Source organism: Oncorhynchus keta, chromosome 34 (assembly GCF_023373465.1).
Source record: "Oncorhynchus keta strain PuntledgeMale-10-30-2019 chromosome 34, Oket_V2, whole genome shotgun sequence".
Lineage (NCBI taxonomy): Eukaryota > Metazoa > Chordata > Actinopteri > Salmoniformes > Salmonidae > Oncorhynchus > Oncorhynchus keta.
This window is the reverse complement of record NC_068454.1, coordinates 11142625-11158866: the sequence shown is the minus strand read 5'-3', so window position 1 is coordinate 11158866 and position 16242 is coordinate 11142625. Positions and strand designations below refer to the sequence as shown.

Here is a 16242-nt window from a genome sequence, read left to right as displayed (position 1 = left end):
CCTTTCTGGCAAGATCTAGTTTGGCATATGTCTGAAGATACAGCATCTTGTCTACAACGTCATTGGCATCTTGCAAAAATAAACACATTTGTCTATGCTAACACTTGTAACACTTAGCACTTATATACAGTACAAGTCAAACGTTTTGACTCACCTACTCATTCAGGGGTTTTCTTTATTTGTATTATTTTCTATATTATAGAATAATAGTGAAGACATCAAACTATGAAATAATACATATGGAATCATGTAGTAAACAAAAAAGTGTTAAACAAATCAAAATATATTTTAGATTCTTCAAAGTAGCCACCCTTTGCCTTGATAACAGCTTTGCAAACTCTTGGCATTCTCTGAAGTATTATAAACTATAATTTTGTAAATCACACACTACATTGTTATAGCAAACAGCGATAACAAAGCAATCACATCAGATTTTTTTTTTTTACCTTTATTTTACTAGGCAAGTCAGTTAAGAACAAATTCTTATTTTCAATGACGGCCTAGGAACAGTGGGTTAACTGCCTGTTCAGGGGTAGAACGACAGATTTGTACCTTGTCAGCTCAGGGATTACGAACTTGCAACCTTTCGGTTCCTAGTCCAACGCTCTAACCACTAGGCTACCCTGCCGCCTCTACACTCTAACCACTAGGCTACCCTGCCGTAATAGTAATAGCAACACTGGAGCATTCATGCATAATCCTTGGCAACCAACTGACCTGTACCCCATCCCATCCCTGCTCTCCAGAATCCTTGGGACGTCCATACCCCCATGTAGTTTATGTTTCAAATGGTCAAGGTAAGGGTTAACATTAGGGTTAGGTAACTATACTTTCCTAGTAAAAAAAAAGGGTAAGGGTTATGTTAAAAGTTTATAGTAAAGGTTAGGATTAAGGTTTAGTGTATGGGCGCCCCAAGGATCCCAAATTATCACTAACCATACTGGCAACCCTTGAAAATGACAGTTACCTTAACCAATAAGATACCTCAAAGTAGACTTAGAAAAACGTAATGCTTATCACAATACAATATGGGAAACGAATCGAAAGAACCTGTGGAACTGCGTAAAGTTGAGGGGTTGTTATTCGTGTGTGTGAGGAACGACACCCAAGAAAAATGAAGTCACATGATTACACACAGATACATTCGTTGGTCACAGTGAGGAGAGGGCGTTCCTACGGTGGCGGCGTGCATTCGCCTATGTGACACAATTACAACAACTTTGAGCTGGTGTGGGGGGAAGTTTACTATATTACCAAATAACGCCCTATCGTAAAAACCGGCATCAACTCTACTCCTTGCATTATTTGGCAAATACATACATGTAGTATTTTGTGTACAATCATGCGATAAGGCTGTTTTTGGACGGGTCTTGTTTTCCTTCAGGATTTGGCAATCACTCGGCTGAGCTAGCAACGTTTTCAGTACTACATACGGTGGTGTACTTTCGTTCTTATATTTTGGGGGATTTTTGTCGCCCGCTTCCCTGTTCCTTTTCTATGAAATCGTGCGGAGTGTCGCTCGACGCGGCTGCTGCTCGAAGTCTCGGCGCTGCTGGTGATGAGGAAAAGAAAATGGCGGCGGGAAAAGCGAATGAAATAGAATTGGACTTTCTGAAGCTAACAGCGCAGGAGAGAGAGAGCTTGGTCGAAATTGACAGGTTAGCGAATGAGCAATGCATTTGCTTTCTTTGTCTACGTTTTTGTGTATTGAATTTTCGTCCATTAAAGTATTTTAAAACGACCTATATGCCCCAAGTAATACGGAACCTCCTGTGTTGTCCTCTGCTTGCAGTTCACTATTTGGATTTCAGAGGCTTCATGAAGATGGCGCCAGAACGAAGGCCTTGCTGTTAAAGGTATGCCACAGATAGGACCAGAGTCGCCACTCCGCTGTCACTCCTGATTCGTGCATATCTGGAATAAGTGTCAGGGACCTGCTGGACATTTAACCACGAACCCCCTCCATTAGCTAGAAGCCAGGCGCACAAGTGGGTGGATATTACGTTAATGAATTCCCTTTCCAGTCAGTGTGAATTATAGTTGTATCTAGACAAAATGTGGAAAAGTGACACCGGCAGCATTTTAATTTAACTAATGTTACAGGACATTTGAGAAATGCATTGGGTGCGTAACCTGATTATGGCGTCCACCCACGGTGCTCATAATGACACAAGTCACATTTTGATGATCGTAATTAATTTTAACAGAACATGCAACTGTAGGATGCAACTGCGTGCGTCCTTTACCAAATGTCCGATGGCTGTTAGAGTAACTGACACATTGACTTCTCCTCAGCCAACAAGACCAGTAATGCACAGCAAAATCACTAGCCTATGTCAATCTACTATCCCCGTAAGTAGACAAGTTTACACTCTATTGGTCAGTTTTTCGTTATGTGCGAGAAAGAAATATACTATTCCAAACCGACTCAGGGACAGTTGTGGGAAGATGGATCCTAAATTCATATTACCAGAACCTAGGCTACATCTGGCAAAAATGTGACAGCAATGATGCTGATGCAACAGAACATTTAGCTTAAAATGTTGATAAAACTATTATTTCATCTCATTATAAGCGCAGCAATGTGTACAAGTCAGTAGGCTACATACTAATGTGTGTTCCTTAAAGTGGAACTGAAGGCGTTTTAACTACTTTGCAGATATGAAACAGACAATCATATCAGTCAAAAATATACATTTCCCAGTTTATGCTCCAAAACCAACTTTATAAGAGGTTTTAATAATAGGTTCTGTTTTCCTCAACATTCCATGACATACACGAAGGTATTGTGGGCAGAATAGATGGATGTATTTCAATGTTTGATTAATATAATTCACCAATACATTTAATTCACCAACACTATCACTCCAGTGTTTAATTGCTAAATTGTAATTACCTTGCCACCATGGCCTATTTATTGCCTTACCTCCCTAATCTTACCTCATTTGCACACACTGTATATTGTGTTATTGACTGTATGTTTGTTTTACTCCATGTGTAACTCTGTGTTGTTTGTGTTGCACTGCTTTGCTTTATCTTGGCCAGGTCACAGTTGTAAATGAGAACTTGTTCTCAACTGGCCTACCTGGTTAAATAAAGGGGAATAAAAAAAAATAAAAAAAATCTTGGTGGTCCAAAATATTGCTATCAGGTTGTAAATCACAGCTGGCCTGGTACATTGTCTGCTGCCTCCATTGGGATGCACTGTTTGAGTTTGAATAATGGCTCAATAAAAAAATGGAATAATGTACACTGGGGCAAAAAAGTATTTAGTTAGCTACCAATTGTGCAAGTTCTCCCACTTAAAAAGATGAGAGGCCTGTAATTTTCATCATAGGTACCCTTCAACTATGACAGACAAAATGAGAAGAAAAAAATCCAGAAAAAAAAATCCAGAAAATCACATTGTAGGATTTTTTTATTAATTAATTTCGCTACACTTGCATTATCACCTGCTAACCATGTGTATGTGACAAACATTTGATTTGATTTAGGAAGTTAAGGGTTGGTTGCAAATCGGTCTTCCAAATGGACAATGACCCCAAGCATACTTCCAAAGTTGTGGCAAAATGGCTTAAGGGCAACAAAGTCAAGGTATTCGAGTGACCATCACAAAGTCCTGACCTCAATCCCATAGAAAATTTGTAGGCAGAACTGAAAAGCGTGTGCGAGCAAGGAGGCCTACAAACCTGACTCGGTTACACCAGCTCTGTCAGGAGGAATGGGCCAAAATTCACCCAACTTATTGTGGGAAGCTTGTGGAAGGTTACCCAAAATGTTTGACCCAAGTTCAACAATTTTAAGGCAATGCTACCAAATACTAATTGAGTTTATGTAAACTTCTGACCCACTAGGAATGTGAAAGAAGAAATAAAAGCTGAAATAAATAATTCTCTCTACTTTATATTCTGAAATTTCACATTCTTAAAATATTGCCAAGAAACTGAAGTTCTCGTACAATGCTGTGTACTACTCCCTTCACAGAACAGCGCAAACTGTCTCTAACCAGAATAGAAATTGGAGTGGGATGCCCTGGAGCACAACTGAGCTTGAGGACAAGTACATTAGTGTCTAGTTTGAGAAACAGATGCCTCACAAGTCCTCAACTGGCAGCTGGGACCAACACTTTACATTTTATGTTTATATTTTTGTTACCTGAGTTTGTGCCTGTGAGATTGAGTCCGACTAGTGGAAGCGTCGTCTTCTCTTCCCTTGCAGTTGAAACTCAAACAGAAAAGCAACAGAAGTTGTGATCAAAACATTGTAAATAGCCAAGAAACACAAGGACAAAGTTTCACTTCAGTAGACTTTCGTCTCATGTCAATTAGACTAACTTTTATGCCTGTTCACAGGGCTTATATAAAGGAATCTTTCACTCAGCTCTTTACGTGTGCACAGATCCCCAGCCAGGCAGTTGCAGCGCCAGGGGGAATAGGCTATATAGGATTCGTAGTTTGACTTTCATTTACCAGCTATTAAATTAAACGGCTACTGCAGCATTTATTTGACTATAAATGTGATCATACTCAACTTTTTTATTTTATTGAAGAAATGATCACACTGTGGAGCCCTGAACACCCTCCAACGTGGCTGGTGAATAGATATCTTACCCGCCAATGCCAAAATCAACCCGCTGGCTGTTAATTTCATACCCTGCCCCTGCACATCGACTACTGGTTCCCCCTGTATATAGCCAAGATATCTCACACTGTATTTTATGCATTTTTAGTGTTTCACTGTTCTATTAAATGGTTTTTTTAGATATCATTTTCTCTTTTCTGTCTCTCTGCATTGTTGGGAAGGGCCTGTAAGTAAGCATTTCGCTGTTAGTCCACACCTGTTTTATGAAGTATGTAACATTTGTTTTGATATACCTTTGCCTGGAAGTATATATATATTTTTTTACCCTGCAATAGAATTGAATCATGTCGAGGAAATTTGAACATTTCTGTGGGACCGTACTTCATACCGTCCTATTGTTTCCCATCCCTGTTCTTCATTAGACTTCTCATGCTATGGAGCCTAGATGCAGTGCCTGATTGGACGGCTGGCTCTTCATCTGGCAACTCGGGACAGAGCACTGTACCCAGGGGTATATGGGAAATATAGCCCACATAGGGTGGTCAAATAGTGCTCTGGAGTGGTGTGTTATTTGGGGGGGTGACCTGCAATGGTGTGGTATTTGGGGGGTGACTGCAATGTCATGTTATTTGGGGGAAGGGGTGACTACAATGATGTGTTGTTTGGGGGAGGGGTGACCTGGAATGGTGTGTTATTTGGGTGCGTGACCTGAAATGGTTTGGTGTTTGTATAACAGTATAATTTTAAACCGTCCTGGAATGGCGTTTCTGCACACAACGACAACAGTCACCCTCGAAGCATTTACCATCGCTCCACAAAATGCCGCGGCTCTAGCAGAGCAAAGGAACTACTACTTCAAGGTCTCAGAGCAAGTGACGTAACCGATTGAAACGCTATTTAGCGCACACCGCTAACTAAGCTAGCCGTTTCACATCCGTTACATTTGGGCGGGAAGGGGTGACCTGGTGTGGTGTTTGGGGGGGGAAAGGGGTGACTGGAATGGCGTGGTGTTGGGGGGTGTGACTGGAATAGTGTGGTGTTTGGGGGGGTGACACTTGTCTGGTTAATATCAGCCACTGTCTGCTTCAGTCAGGTCTTGAGTGATCCTGTAGCACAGTGTCTGGGATGTCTGTCTGGCTAGATCTGAATGAATGAGACAGGGCTGTGGTGTGACGATTGAGACTACGCTGTCTGTGTGTCTCTGTCTCCCCTCAGGACTGCACTGACCTCTCTCCTCTCTTTCTCCTTTATTTTTCTCACTCACTCACTCACTCACTCACCCACTCACCCACTCACTCACCCACTCACTCTGTCTGACACTTGGCTGCCGGACTGACTCTGAGATCCCCCTCCTAGTCAATACAGCTCTACAGTGTCACCTGCTCTACATTGTGCGTCAAATGAGGAACACATGACTACCGCTTCACCCTGGTTCCTGGTATGCCATTGCTCCTGCACTGTAATAACAATCCTAACAAATGCAAATGTCGTTTTGATATCAAGTTGGAGGATTTGATATGGCTCGACCGAACTGCTCCCTTTTCTCTCTCTGAGTGGCTCGGCTATATCCCGGCCACTGGTCCTGGTGATATACAGCTGGGGTGCACATACTTTTTATTCAGCCAGTGACTCTCCATCCTCCAGCTCACTGCCTGTTTCTAGGTGCCGCTCTCTCATTTGGCCCTCAGCCAAACTGGGTAGGCACACCTCCCTCTTCCCTCTTTGAAAGTCTGTGGTGGTGATTTTGTGTCGCTGTTATTTATTTTTGCCAGGCTGTAACCCCAACTTTGGCATGGGAGCCTTCGCTTGTCACCTTGCCAAACGACTTGGTCGGTGAAAAGCCTTGCAATGCAACCTCCCACTGAAAGGTGGGAGGGGACACCTGTGTGTCTGGGGCGACCTGCCAGAAACCTGTATCTATTTTTATGAGAGGTACAGCGATATGGTTCAGTGATGATCAAGTTGTTTTAGGGACTTGTAGTTGCTGTTTTGTAACATGTTAGATGGCTGTTATTGTTTTCATATGTTCCTCATCAGGATTTTTTGCCATTAGACAGACCGTAACCAACGTGTTTAGTGTTTAGGAAACTTAGGCCTATAAGCTCAAACTGATTTGGTGTGGACTTCTAAAAGTTGGGGCATTCTTTAGGCCACCATTTTTAATACGGGGTGTTGAAATGATTTCCCCCTCTCCCTCTCCCCTCTTCCCCCTCTCCCTCTCCCACTCCCCTCCCTCCCTCTCCCCTCTCCCACTCCTCTCCCTCCCTCTCCCCTCTTCCCTCTCCCCATAGGCTGTAAGCTGCTATGACTCTGCCATCCTGAAGTCAGAAGGGAAAGTAGAGCCAGAGATGTTCTGCCAGCTGGGCCACTTCAATCTTCTCCTGGAGGACTATCCAAAAGGTGATCAACGTACACGTACACACACACACACACACACACACACACACACACACACACACACACACACACACACACCAGATCACATCCTTAATTTAGTAATAACAATGCTTTTGAAATTGTATGTTTGGCAGAATGTAGAATTTCGGTGTTGGAATTTGTCCTTTAAAAGTAGCAGCAGCTGCCAGACAGACTACACGCCCTCCCTCTTATTCTTCCCAAACCCTGTAAAAGGTGTCTGGAAATGACAAATAATAGTAGGCAGTTATGTTTGTGTGTGGCATGCTCTGCTGTCCCTGTTGTCACACGGAGTCCTTCATTTCTCTGCTGTCCCTGTTGTCACACGGAGTCCTTCACTTCTCTGCTGTCCCTGTTGTCACACGGAGTCCTTCACTTCTCTGCCGTCTCTGTTGTCACACAGAGTCCTTCACTTCTCTGCTGTCCCTGTTGTCACACGGAGTCCTTCACTTCTCTGCTGTCCCTGTTGTCACACGGAGTCCTTCACTTCTCTGCCGTCCCTGTTGTCACACGGAGTCCTTCACTTCTCTGCTGTCCCTGTTGTCACACGGAGTCCTTCACTTCTCTGCTGTCCCTGTTGTCACACGGAGTCCTTCACTTCTCTGCTGTCCCTGTTGTCACACAGTCCTTCACTTCTCTGCTGTCCCTGTTGTCACACAGAGTCCATCACTTCTCTGCTGTCCCTGTTGTCACACCTTCACTTCTCTGGTCCCTGTTGTCAGTCCTTCACTTCTCTGCCGTCCCTGTTGTCACACGGAGTCCTTCACTTCTCTGCTGTCCCTGTTGTCACACGGAGTCCTTCACTTCTCTGCCGTCTCTGTTGTCACACGGAGTCCTTCACTTCTCTGCCGTCGTTGTTGTCACACGGAGTCCTTCACTTCTCTGCTGTCCCTGTTGTCACACGGAGTCCTTCACTTCTCTGTCGTCCCTGTTGTCACACGGAGTCCCTGTTGTCACACGGAGTCCTTCACTTCTCTGCTGTCCCTGTTGTCACACGGAGTCCTTCACTTCTCTGCTGTCCCTGTTGTCACACGGAGTCCTTCACTTCTCTGCCGTCCCTGTTGTCACACAGAGTCCTTCACTTCTCTGCTGTCCCTGTTGTCACACGGAGTCCTTCACTTCTCTGCTGTCCCTGTTGTCACACGGAGTCCTTCACTTCTCTGCTGTCCCTGTTGTCACACGGAGTCCTTCACTTCTCTGTCGTCCCTGTTGTCACACGGAGTCCCTGTTGTCACACGGAGTCCTTCACTTCTCTGCTGTCCCTGTTGTCACACAGAGTCCATCACTTCTCTGCTGTCCCTGTTGTCACACAGAGTCCATCACTTCTCTGCCGTCCCTGTTGTCACACAGAGTCCTTCACTTCTCTGCTGTCCCTGTTGTCACACGGAGTCCTTCACTTCTCTGCTGTCCCTGTTGTCACACGGAGTCCCTGTTGTCACACGGAGTCCTTGTTCTCTGCACAGAGTCCCTGTTGTCACACAGAGTCCCTGTTGTCACACAGAGTCCCTGTTGTCACACAGAGTCCCTGTTGTCACACAGAGTCCCTGTTGTCACACGGAGTCCATCACTTCTCTGCTGTCCCTGTTGTCACACAGAGTCCATCACTTCTCTGCTGTCCCTGTTGTCACACAGAGTCCATCACTTCTCTGCTGTCCCTGTTGTCACACAGAGTCCATCACTTCTCTGCTGTCCCTGTTGTCACACAGAGTCCATCACTTCTCTGCTGTCCCTGTTGTCACACAGAGTCCATCACTTCTCTGCTGTCCCTGTTGTCACACAGAGTCCATCACTTCTCTGCTGTCCCTGTTGTCACACGGAGTCCCTGTTGTCACACGGAGTCCCTGTTGTCACACGGAGTCCCTGTTGTCACACGGAGTCCCTGTTGTCACACGGAGTCCCTGTTGTCACACGGAGTCCCTGTTGTCACACGGAGTCCCTGTTGTCACACGGAGTCCCTGTTGTCACACGGAGTCCCTGTTGTCACACGGAGTCCCTGTTGTCACACGGAGTCCCTGTTGTCACACGGAGTCCCTGTTGTCACACGGAGTCCCTGTTGTCACACAGAGTCCATCACTTCTCTGCCGTTATGTAATTCCACTGCCATTTTTTGTGGATGTCTCTGGGCTTTATATGACTACGAGTCTGGGGGAGTTTCTTGAGGAAATGTAGGTCGTGTGCGTTTTCATGCTTGAGTGTTTAAGTTTGAAGAGCTGTTTTATTGTTATGCTTTGAGTTTTATTTGGCCTGTGTTGCTGATGAGGTAGTGGCACCACAAGATTGTGTGTTGAGTGGATGAAGATGATGTAATGTTGGCTAATTGTTACAGCATTGTTTTGATCTGTTCACTAACTGGTCTCTCCTCTCAGCATTATCTGCATATCAGAGGTACTACAGTTTACAGTCGGACTACTGGAAGGTGAGTGGCTACTTTCTGAAACACCATGTATCCAAGTAGATGTAGCTGTAGACTGCTACTTTCTGAAACATCATGTATCCAAGTAGATGTAGCTGTAGACTGCTACTTTCTGAAACACCATGTAGCTGTAGACTGCTACTTTCTGAAACATCATGTACCCAAGTAGATGTAGCTGTAGACTGCTACTTTCTGAAACATCATGTATCCAAGTAGATGTAGCTGTAGACTGCTACTTTCTGAAACACCATGTAGCTGTAGACTGCTACTTTCTGAAACACCATGTAGCTGTAGACTGCTACTTTCTGAAACATCATGTACCCAAGTAGATGTAGCTGTAGACTGCTACTTTCTGAAACATCATGTACCCAAGTAGATGTAGCTGTAGACTGCTACTTTCTGACACATAATGTACCCAAGTAGCTGTAGACTGCTACTTTCTGACACATAATGTACCCAAGTAGCTGTAGACTGCTACTTTCTGAAACATCATGTACCCAAGTAGATGTAGCTGTAGACTGCTACTTTCTGACACATAATGTACCCAAGTAGCTGTAGCTGTAGACTGCTACTTTCTGAAACATCATGTACCCAAGTAGATGTAGCTGTAGACTGCTACTTTCTGACACATAATGTACCCAAGTAGCTGTAGACTGCTACTTTCTGAAACACCATGTAGCTGTAGACTGCTACTTTCTGAAACGCCATGTATCCAAGTAGATGTAGCTGTAGACTGCTACTTTCTGAAACACCATGTAGCTGTAGACTGCTACTTTCTGAAACACCATGTAGCTGTAGACTGCTACTTTCTGAAACATCATGTACCCAAGTAGATGTAGCTGTAGACTGCTACTTTCTGAAACATCATGTACCCAAGTAGCTGTAGACTGCTACTTTCTGAAACACCATGTACCCAAGTAGATGTAGCTGTAGACTGCTACTTTCTGAAACACCATGTAGCTGTAGACTGCTACTTTCTGAAACATCATGTACCCAAGTAGATGTAGCTGTAGACTGCTACTTTCTGAAACACCATGTACCCAAGTAGATGTAGCTGTAGACTGCTACTTTCTGAAACACCATGTAGCTGTAGACTGCTACTTTCTGAAACATCATGTACCCAAGTAGATGTAGCTGTAGACTGCTACTTTCTGAAACACCATGTAGATGTAGCTGTAGACTGCTACTTTCTGATACATCATGTATCCAAGTAGATGTAGCTGTAGACTGCTACTTTCTGAAACACCATGTAGATGTAGCTGTAGACTGCTACTTTCTGAAACATCATGTAGATGTAGCTGTAGACTGCTACTTTCTGATACATCATGTACCCAAGTAGATGTAGCTGTAGACTGCTACTTTCTGAAACACCATGTAGATGTAGCTGTAGGACTGCTACTTTCTGAAACACCATGTAGATGTAGCTGTAGACTGCTACTTTCTGAAACACCATGTAGATGTAGCTGTAGGACTGCTACTTTCTGATACATCATGTATCCAAGTAGGTCTAAATGTTGACTGCTGACCCCTTGTTTTCTTGGCATTCAACTACAATACTTGACGTTGACAGTCTGTTCATAAAGGAAAGGTGTTAGACTAGGGAAGCTGTTCTCCAGTGTCTAGGTCATATTCAGTTGACCGTTTGACCCGGACAGGCCAGCCACCAGCTCTTATCATGCGGTGTGTCCACTCCCTGCCCAGTGTGGGTGGATAAGGGGGGGATGGATGTTAGTTCCAGTCTGCCGTGGTGCCCATTGGCGTGTGAGTGGAGATGAGGTGTTGGGGACCTGACCGTGTTGGGGACCTGACCGTGTTGGGGACCTGACCGTGAAACACCATGTACCCACAGCGTTGTGTATCTGCCCCTGTTCACTGCAGTTCTGGTTCTGTGACTGGGCCTGCTTGGGAGAAAGGGCTATGGCTTTAGACTGGAGTAAGGAAGGGCTACCTGGGACTGGGAAGAGGGCTGAAGCTGGGGTGTAGGGTTGGAGCTTGATCGAGGCTTTCTGGACTGAGCATCAGGTTGGGCTTAGGGTTGGGTGTAGGGTTGGAGCTTGAGTCTCACGACTGTTGGTGAGGAGCCAGGTCTCGGGTAGAGGACTTGACTGAGCTATGCTGAGACTGGGAGGAGCAGGGAGGTAGGCTGTACTCCCTGAGTCTGTGGAAGAAATGGTCAAAACATTGACTGAACTTGACTGAGTCGGTCTGTCTCATGGGAGGTGAATGTGAAGGGTAGGCTGCCAGGCTGTCAGAAACATTCTTACTCAGACTCTCGCATCCTCTCTCACTTTCTCAACTCTCACATCGTCTTACTCTAGGGACCGATGCATATCGATGAATTATTACTGGTGTTGCATGGTATACTGAAACTTCTGTACTTTTTCCGATACTAGAACCTGAAAAATAGTTTGATACTAAAATGTTTGTTGCTTTCGGTACTTCTGTCAAATGTGTCTCAAGTTTACTGATTGAGAGAGGATCAAGTCTGTCAGTGCAGCCGATGTCCTCTTATCGTCTGCTCCACTTACTCATTGCTAGTTCTAGCGGCTAGAGTATGTCTGTTCTGAGGAACCACTGCACTCACTGGGAGTCTGGGCTGCATCAGTTAACTCTAATAATGCATGTAGAAATGTTGAAAATATTTAATTACTGTTCGCAAAACAATGACCATTATATAACTTTATTCATTCACTTAATCTCCCCCGCCTCACCTCTTTCCCAGTCAAGATCATCTTAGTTTGAGCATCGCTGTCTGAGATGTCATGGGTCTTAAAGAGACAGTGCAGACTTTTATAAAATAACAGATTACTTCTCTTCTATGCAGATGTTGTTGATCAATAAAATAAGTCCCAAATGGAAAGGAAACAGTTTGTCAAATTGACTGTGTGATTTATATAATTGATTCATTAATGCACACATTCAAATCTTAAAAGTCAAATGTAATGATATTGACCTCGTGTGGAAACCCTCAGCCATGCTGTCTGTCTGATCCTCTCCTAACTCCTCAGCCATGCTGTCTGTCTGATCCTCTCCTAACTCCTCAGCCATGCTGTCTGTCTGATCCTCTCCTAACTCCTCAGCCATGCTGTCTGTCTGATCCTCTCTCCTCCTAACTCCTCAGCCATGCTGTCTGTCTGATCCTCTCTCCTCCTAACTCCTCAGCCATGCTGTCTGTCTGATCCTCTCCCCTCCTAACTCCTCAGCCATGCTGTCTGTCTGATCCTCTCCCTCCTAACTCCTCAGCCATGCTGTCTGTCTGATCCTCTCCCTCCTAACTCCTCAGCCATGCTGTCTGTCTGATCCTCTCCCTAACTCCTCAGCCATGCTGTCTGTCTGATCCTCTCTCCTAACTCCTCAGCCATGCTGTCTGTCTGATCCTCTCCTCCTAACTCCTCAGCCATGCTGTCTGTCTGATCCTCTCCTAACTCCTCAGCCATGCTGTCTGTCTGATCCTCTCTCCTCCTAACTCCTCAGCCATGCTGTCTGTCTGATCCTCTCCTCTCCTAACTCCTCAGCCATGCTGTCTGTCTGATCCTCTCCTAACTCCTCAGCCATGCTGTCTGTCTGATCCTCTCTCCTCCTAACTCCTCAGCCATGCTGTCTGTCTGATCCTCTCTCCTCCTAACTCCTCAGCCATGCTGTCTGTCTGATCCTCTCCTCTCTCCTAACTCCTCAGCCATGCTGTCTGTCTGATCCTCTCTCCTCCTAATTCCTCAGCCAGATCTGCTCTCTTGTTTTCTGGTTGATTGGTATGTCTGTATGAGTAGGAGGTTCTGTGCTTAGAGGCTTTCGGTTGTGACTGATACCGGTACTACAGTGTCATGTGAAACTATGGCACAATGGTAACCTCAAAGGTGAATTACTGGGACACAATGGTAACCTCTGAAAGGTGAATTACTGGGACACAATGGTAACCTCTGAAAGGTGAATTACTGGGACACAATGGTAACCTCTGAAAGGTGAATTACTGGGACACAATGGTAACCTCTGAAAGGTGAATTACTGGGACACAATGGTAACCTCTGAAAGGTGAATTACTGGGACACAATGGTAACCTCTGAAAGGTGAATTACTGGGACACAATGGTAACCTCTGAAAGGTGAATTACTGGGACACAATGGTAACCTCTGAAATGTGAATTACTGGGACACAATGGTAACCTCTGAATTTCACTATTTGGAAATGAACTGCAGTAGGTATTTAGGCCTCTACTCTGCCATTGACCTTATGGGCATAGAATGCACTTTAATCCTGAGAGGGATGAGGAGCTGCTGTTTTTTGGCTAGGCCAACTAAACACTTTCCATTTAGATGACTCAGTCAGGACTGTATGTTAGTGATATCAATCCCTCCAGGATTGCATTATCATTTTTTTGTGGGCAAAATCAACAATTCCCTTCATATTAGGCTGTGCGAGGGCCTGCAAACTTGACTAGTCACGGCACTATTTCCTCAAAACAGTAAAATCATATCAATTTTTGTGCTTTTTCGTGACAAATTGGATCTTTGCATATTGCAATGCAGAAAATGTCAATTGGCACTGCAAAATTAAGTGTCCCCTTCTCTGCAAATATCACAACAAAATCCCAGCTAAATCCTAGAGGGACTGTGACGTGTCCTTTTTTGTTGAAACTTGACTGAGCAATGTGTTGTTCAGACAGTATCTTTTTTTAAATGTTAAAATTTAAAATGTCATTTTTTACCAGTGCCGTTTGAGAAATGGACTAAATGTTCCTGCCACTAATGTTTTTTCTCCCTCTCTCAAGAATGCTGCCTTTTTATATGGTCTTGGTTTGGTCTACTTCCATTACAACACATTTCACTGGTAAGTACGCATGGACAGTATTTTCCTTTGGACTGTAGTGTGTTTTTATGAGCTTGGCCTCGTGGATCTGTGTCGTGATACACGGCCTATATAGTACATTACATTTGTGTAGGTATTGTATGTTTCTTACTGTGTGTATGTTTTCATTGAACCCTGGTGGGATTGACTGTTGAATAGTCAATCATGCTTCTTTCATTCTATAAACTCATAGTTTAAAGTCCAATAACATTTTATTGGTCACGTACACATGGTTAGCAGATGTTTAGCAAAATGCTTGTGCTTCTAGTTTTGACAGTGCAGTAATATCTAACAAGTAATATAACAATTCCCCAACAACGACCTAATACACACAAATCTAAATGGGTGAATGAGAATATGTACATGTAAGTATATGGATGAGCGATGGCCTTACGGCATAGACAAGGTGCAGTAGATGGTATAAAATACAGTATATACATGTGATATGAGTAATGTAAACATTATTAAAGTGGTATTATTTAAATTGGCATCGTTTAAAGTGACTAGTGATCCATTTATTAAGTGTCCAGTGATTGGGTCTCGATGTAGGCAACAGTCTCTCTGTGTTAGTGATGGCTGTTTAGCAGTCTGATGGCCTTAGACAGAAGCCGTTTTTCATTCTCTCAGTAAATTCTGTTTATCAGTGCTGCCATTGCTTTGTATGACACTTGTTTTTCTAAGAATGTTGCGATTTACTGCCTCTGTCAATTGTAGGTCAGACATAGCCCAGAATACTACTTACAGTAAATATAGAAGATTTGATATGCAGTAAGACTGGAGCCTGTTTGAGTTTTGGGCGGGGGGTGGAATGAGGAAGTTAGGCAGCTGACAGTTCAGGGAAAGGAAATCCATTTACGTTCATACACTCAAGAGCTTAAGTTACGATGAAAAGGTTAAAGCGTGGGGAGAGGGCGTAGTGTGATAGGGGTGCGACCAGTCTCAACGTCAACAGTGAAGAGGCCATTCCGGGAAGCTGGCCTTCTAGGCAGAGTTCCTCTGTCCAGTGTCTGTTATTTTGGCCATCTTAATATTTTCTTTTTATTGGCCGGTCTGAGATATAGCTTTTCTTTGCAACTCTGCCTAAGAGGCCAGCATCCTGGAGTCGCCTCTTCACTGTTGACGTCGAGACTGGTGTTTTGCGGGTACTATTTAATTAAACTATTTAATGAAGCCACCAGTTGAAGACTTGTGAGGCATCTGTTTCTCAAACTAGACACTCTAATGTACTTGTCCTCTTACTCAGTTGTACACCGGGGCCTCTTCTCTTTCTATTCTGGTTAGAGCCATTATGTGCAATGGTGAAGTTAGTAGTACACTGCATTGTACAAGATCTTCAGTTTCTTGGCAATTTCTCACATGAAATAGCCTTCATCTCCCAGAACAATAATAGACTGACAAGTTTCAGAAGAAAGTTCTTTGTTTCTGGACATTTTGAGCCTGTAATCAAACTCACAAATGCTGATGCTCCAGATACTCAATTAGTTGAAAGAAGGCAAGTTTTATTGCTTCTTTAATCAGCACGACAGTTTTCAGCTGTGCTAACATAATTGAAAAAAGGTTTTCTAATGATCAATTAGCCTTTTAAAATGATAAACTTTGATTAACTAACACAACGTGCCATTGGAACACAAGTCATGGATGCTGATAATGGGCCTTTCTACTAGAGGTCGACCGATTTTTATCTGAATGGCCTATTAATTAGGGCCGATTTCAAGTTTTCATATCAATCGAAAATCGCTATTTTTGGACACAGATTTTTATTTAATTTTTTAAATTATTATTTTTTACACCTTTATTTAACCAGGCAAGTCAGTTAAGAACACATTCTTAGTTTCAATGACGGCCTAGGAACGGTGGGTTAACTGCCTTGTTCAGGGGCAGAACGACAGATTTTTACCTTGTCAGCTCGGGGATTCAATCTTGCAACCTTACGGTTAATTTGTCCAACGCTCTAACCACCTGCCTTACATTGCACTCCACAAGGAGCCTGC

General features: G+C 43.9%; 1 protein-coding gene across 1 annotated transcript in view; it reads left to right on the top strand.

Moving 5' to 3' along the window:
- The first annotated feature begins 1121 nt into the window (after positions 1-1121).
- LOC118366587 (lysine-specific demethylase 6A-like) overlaps positions 1122-16242 on the top strand; it is a 109738-nt gene continuing 94617 nt past the window's right edge. The window contains exons 1-5 of the mRNA XM_052493077.1: positions 1122-1658; positions 1793-1856; positions 6873-6981; positions 9363-9412; positions 14175-14233. Of these exons, the coding sequence (XP_052349037.1) occupies positions 1498-1658; positions 1793-1856; positions 6873-6981; positions 9363-9412; positions 14175-14233 (443 nt within the window). The 5' untranslated portion in view covers positions 1122-1497. The remainder of the gene's footprint in view (positions 1659-1792; positions 1857-6872; positions 6982-9362; positions 9413-14174; positions 14234-16242) is intronic.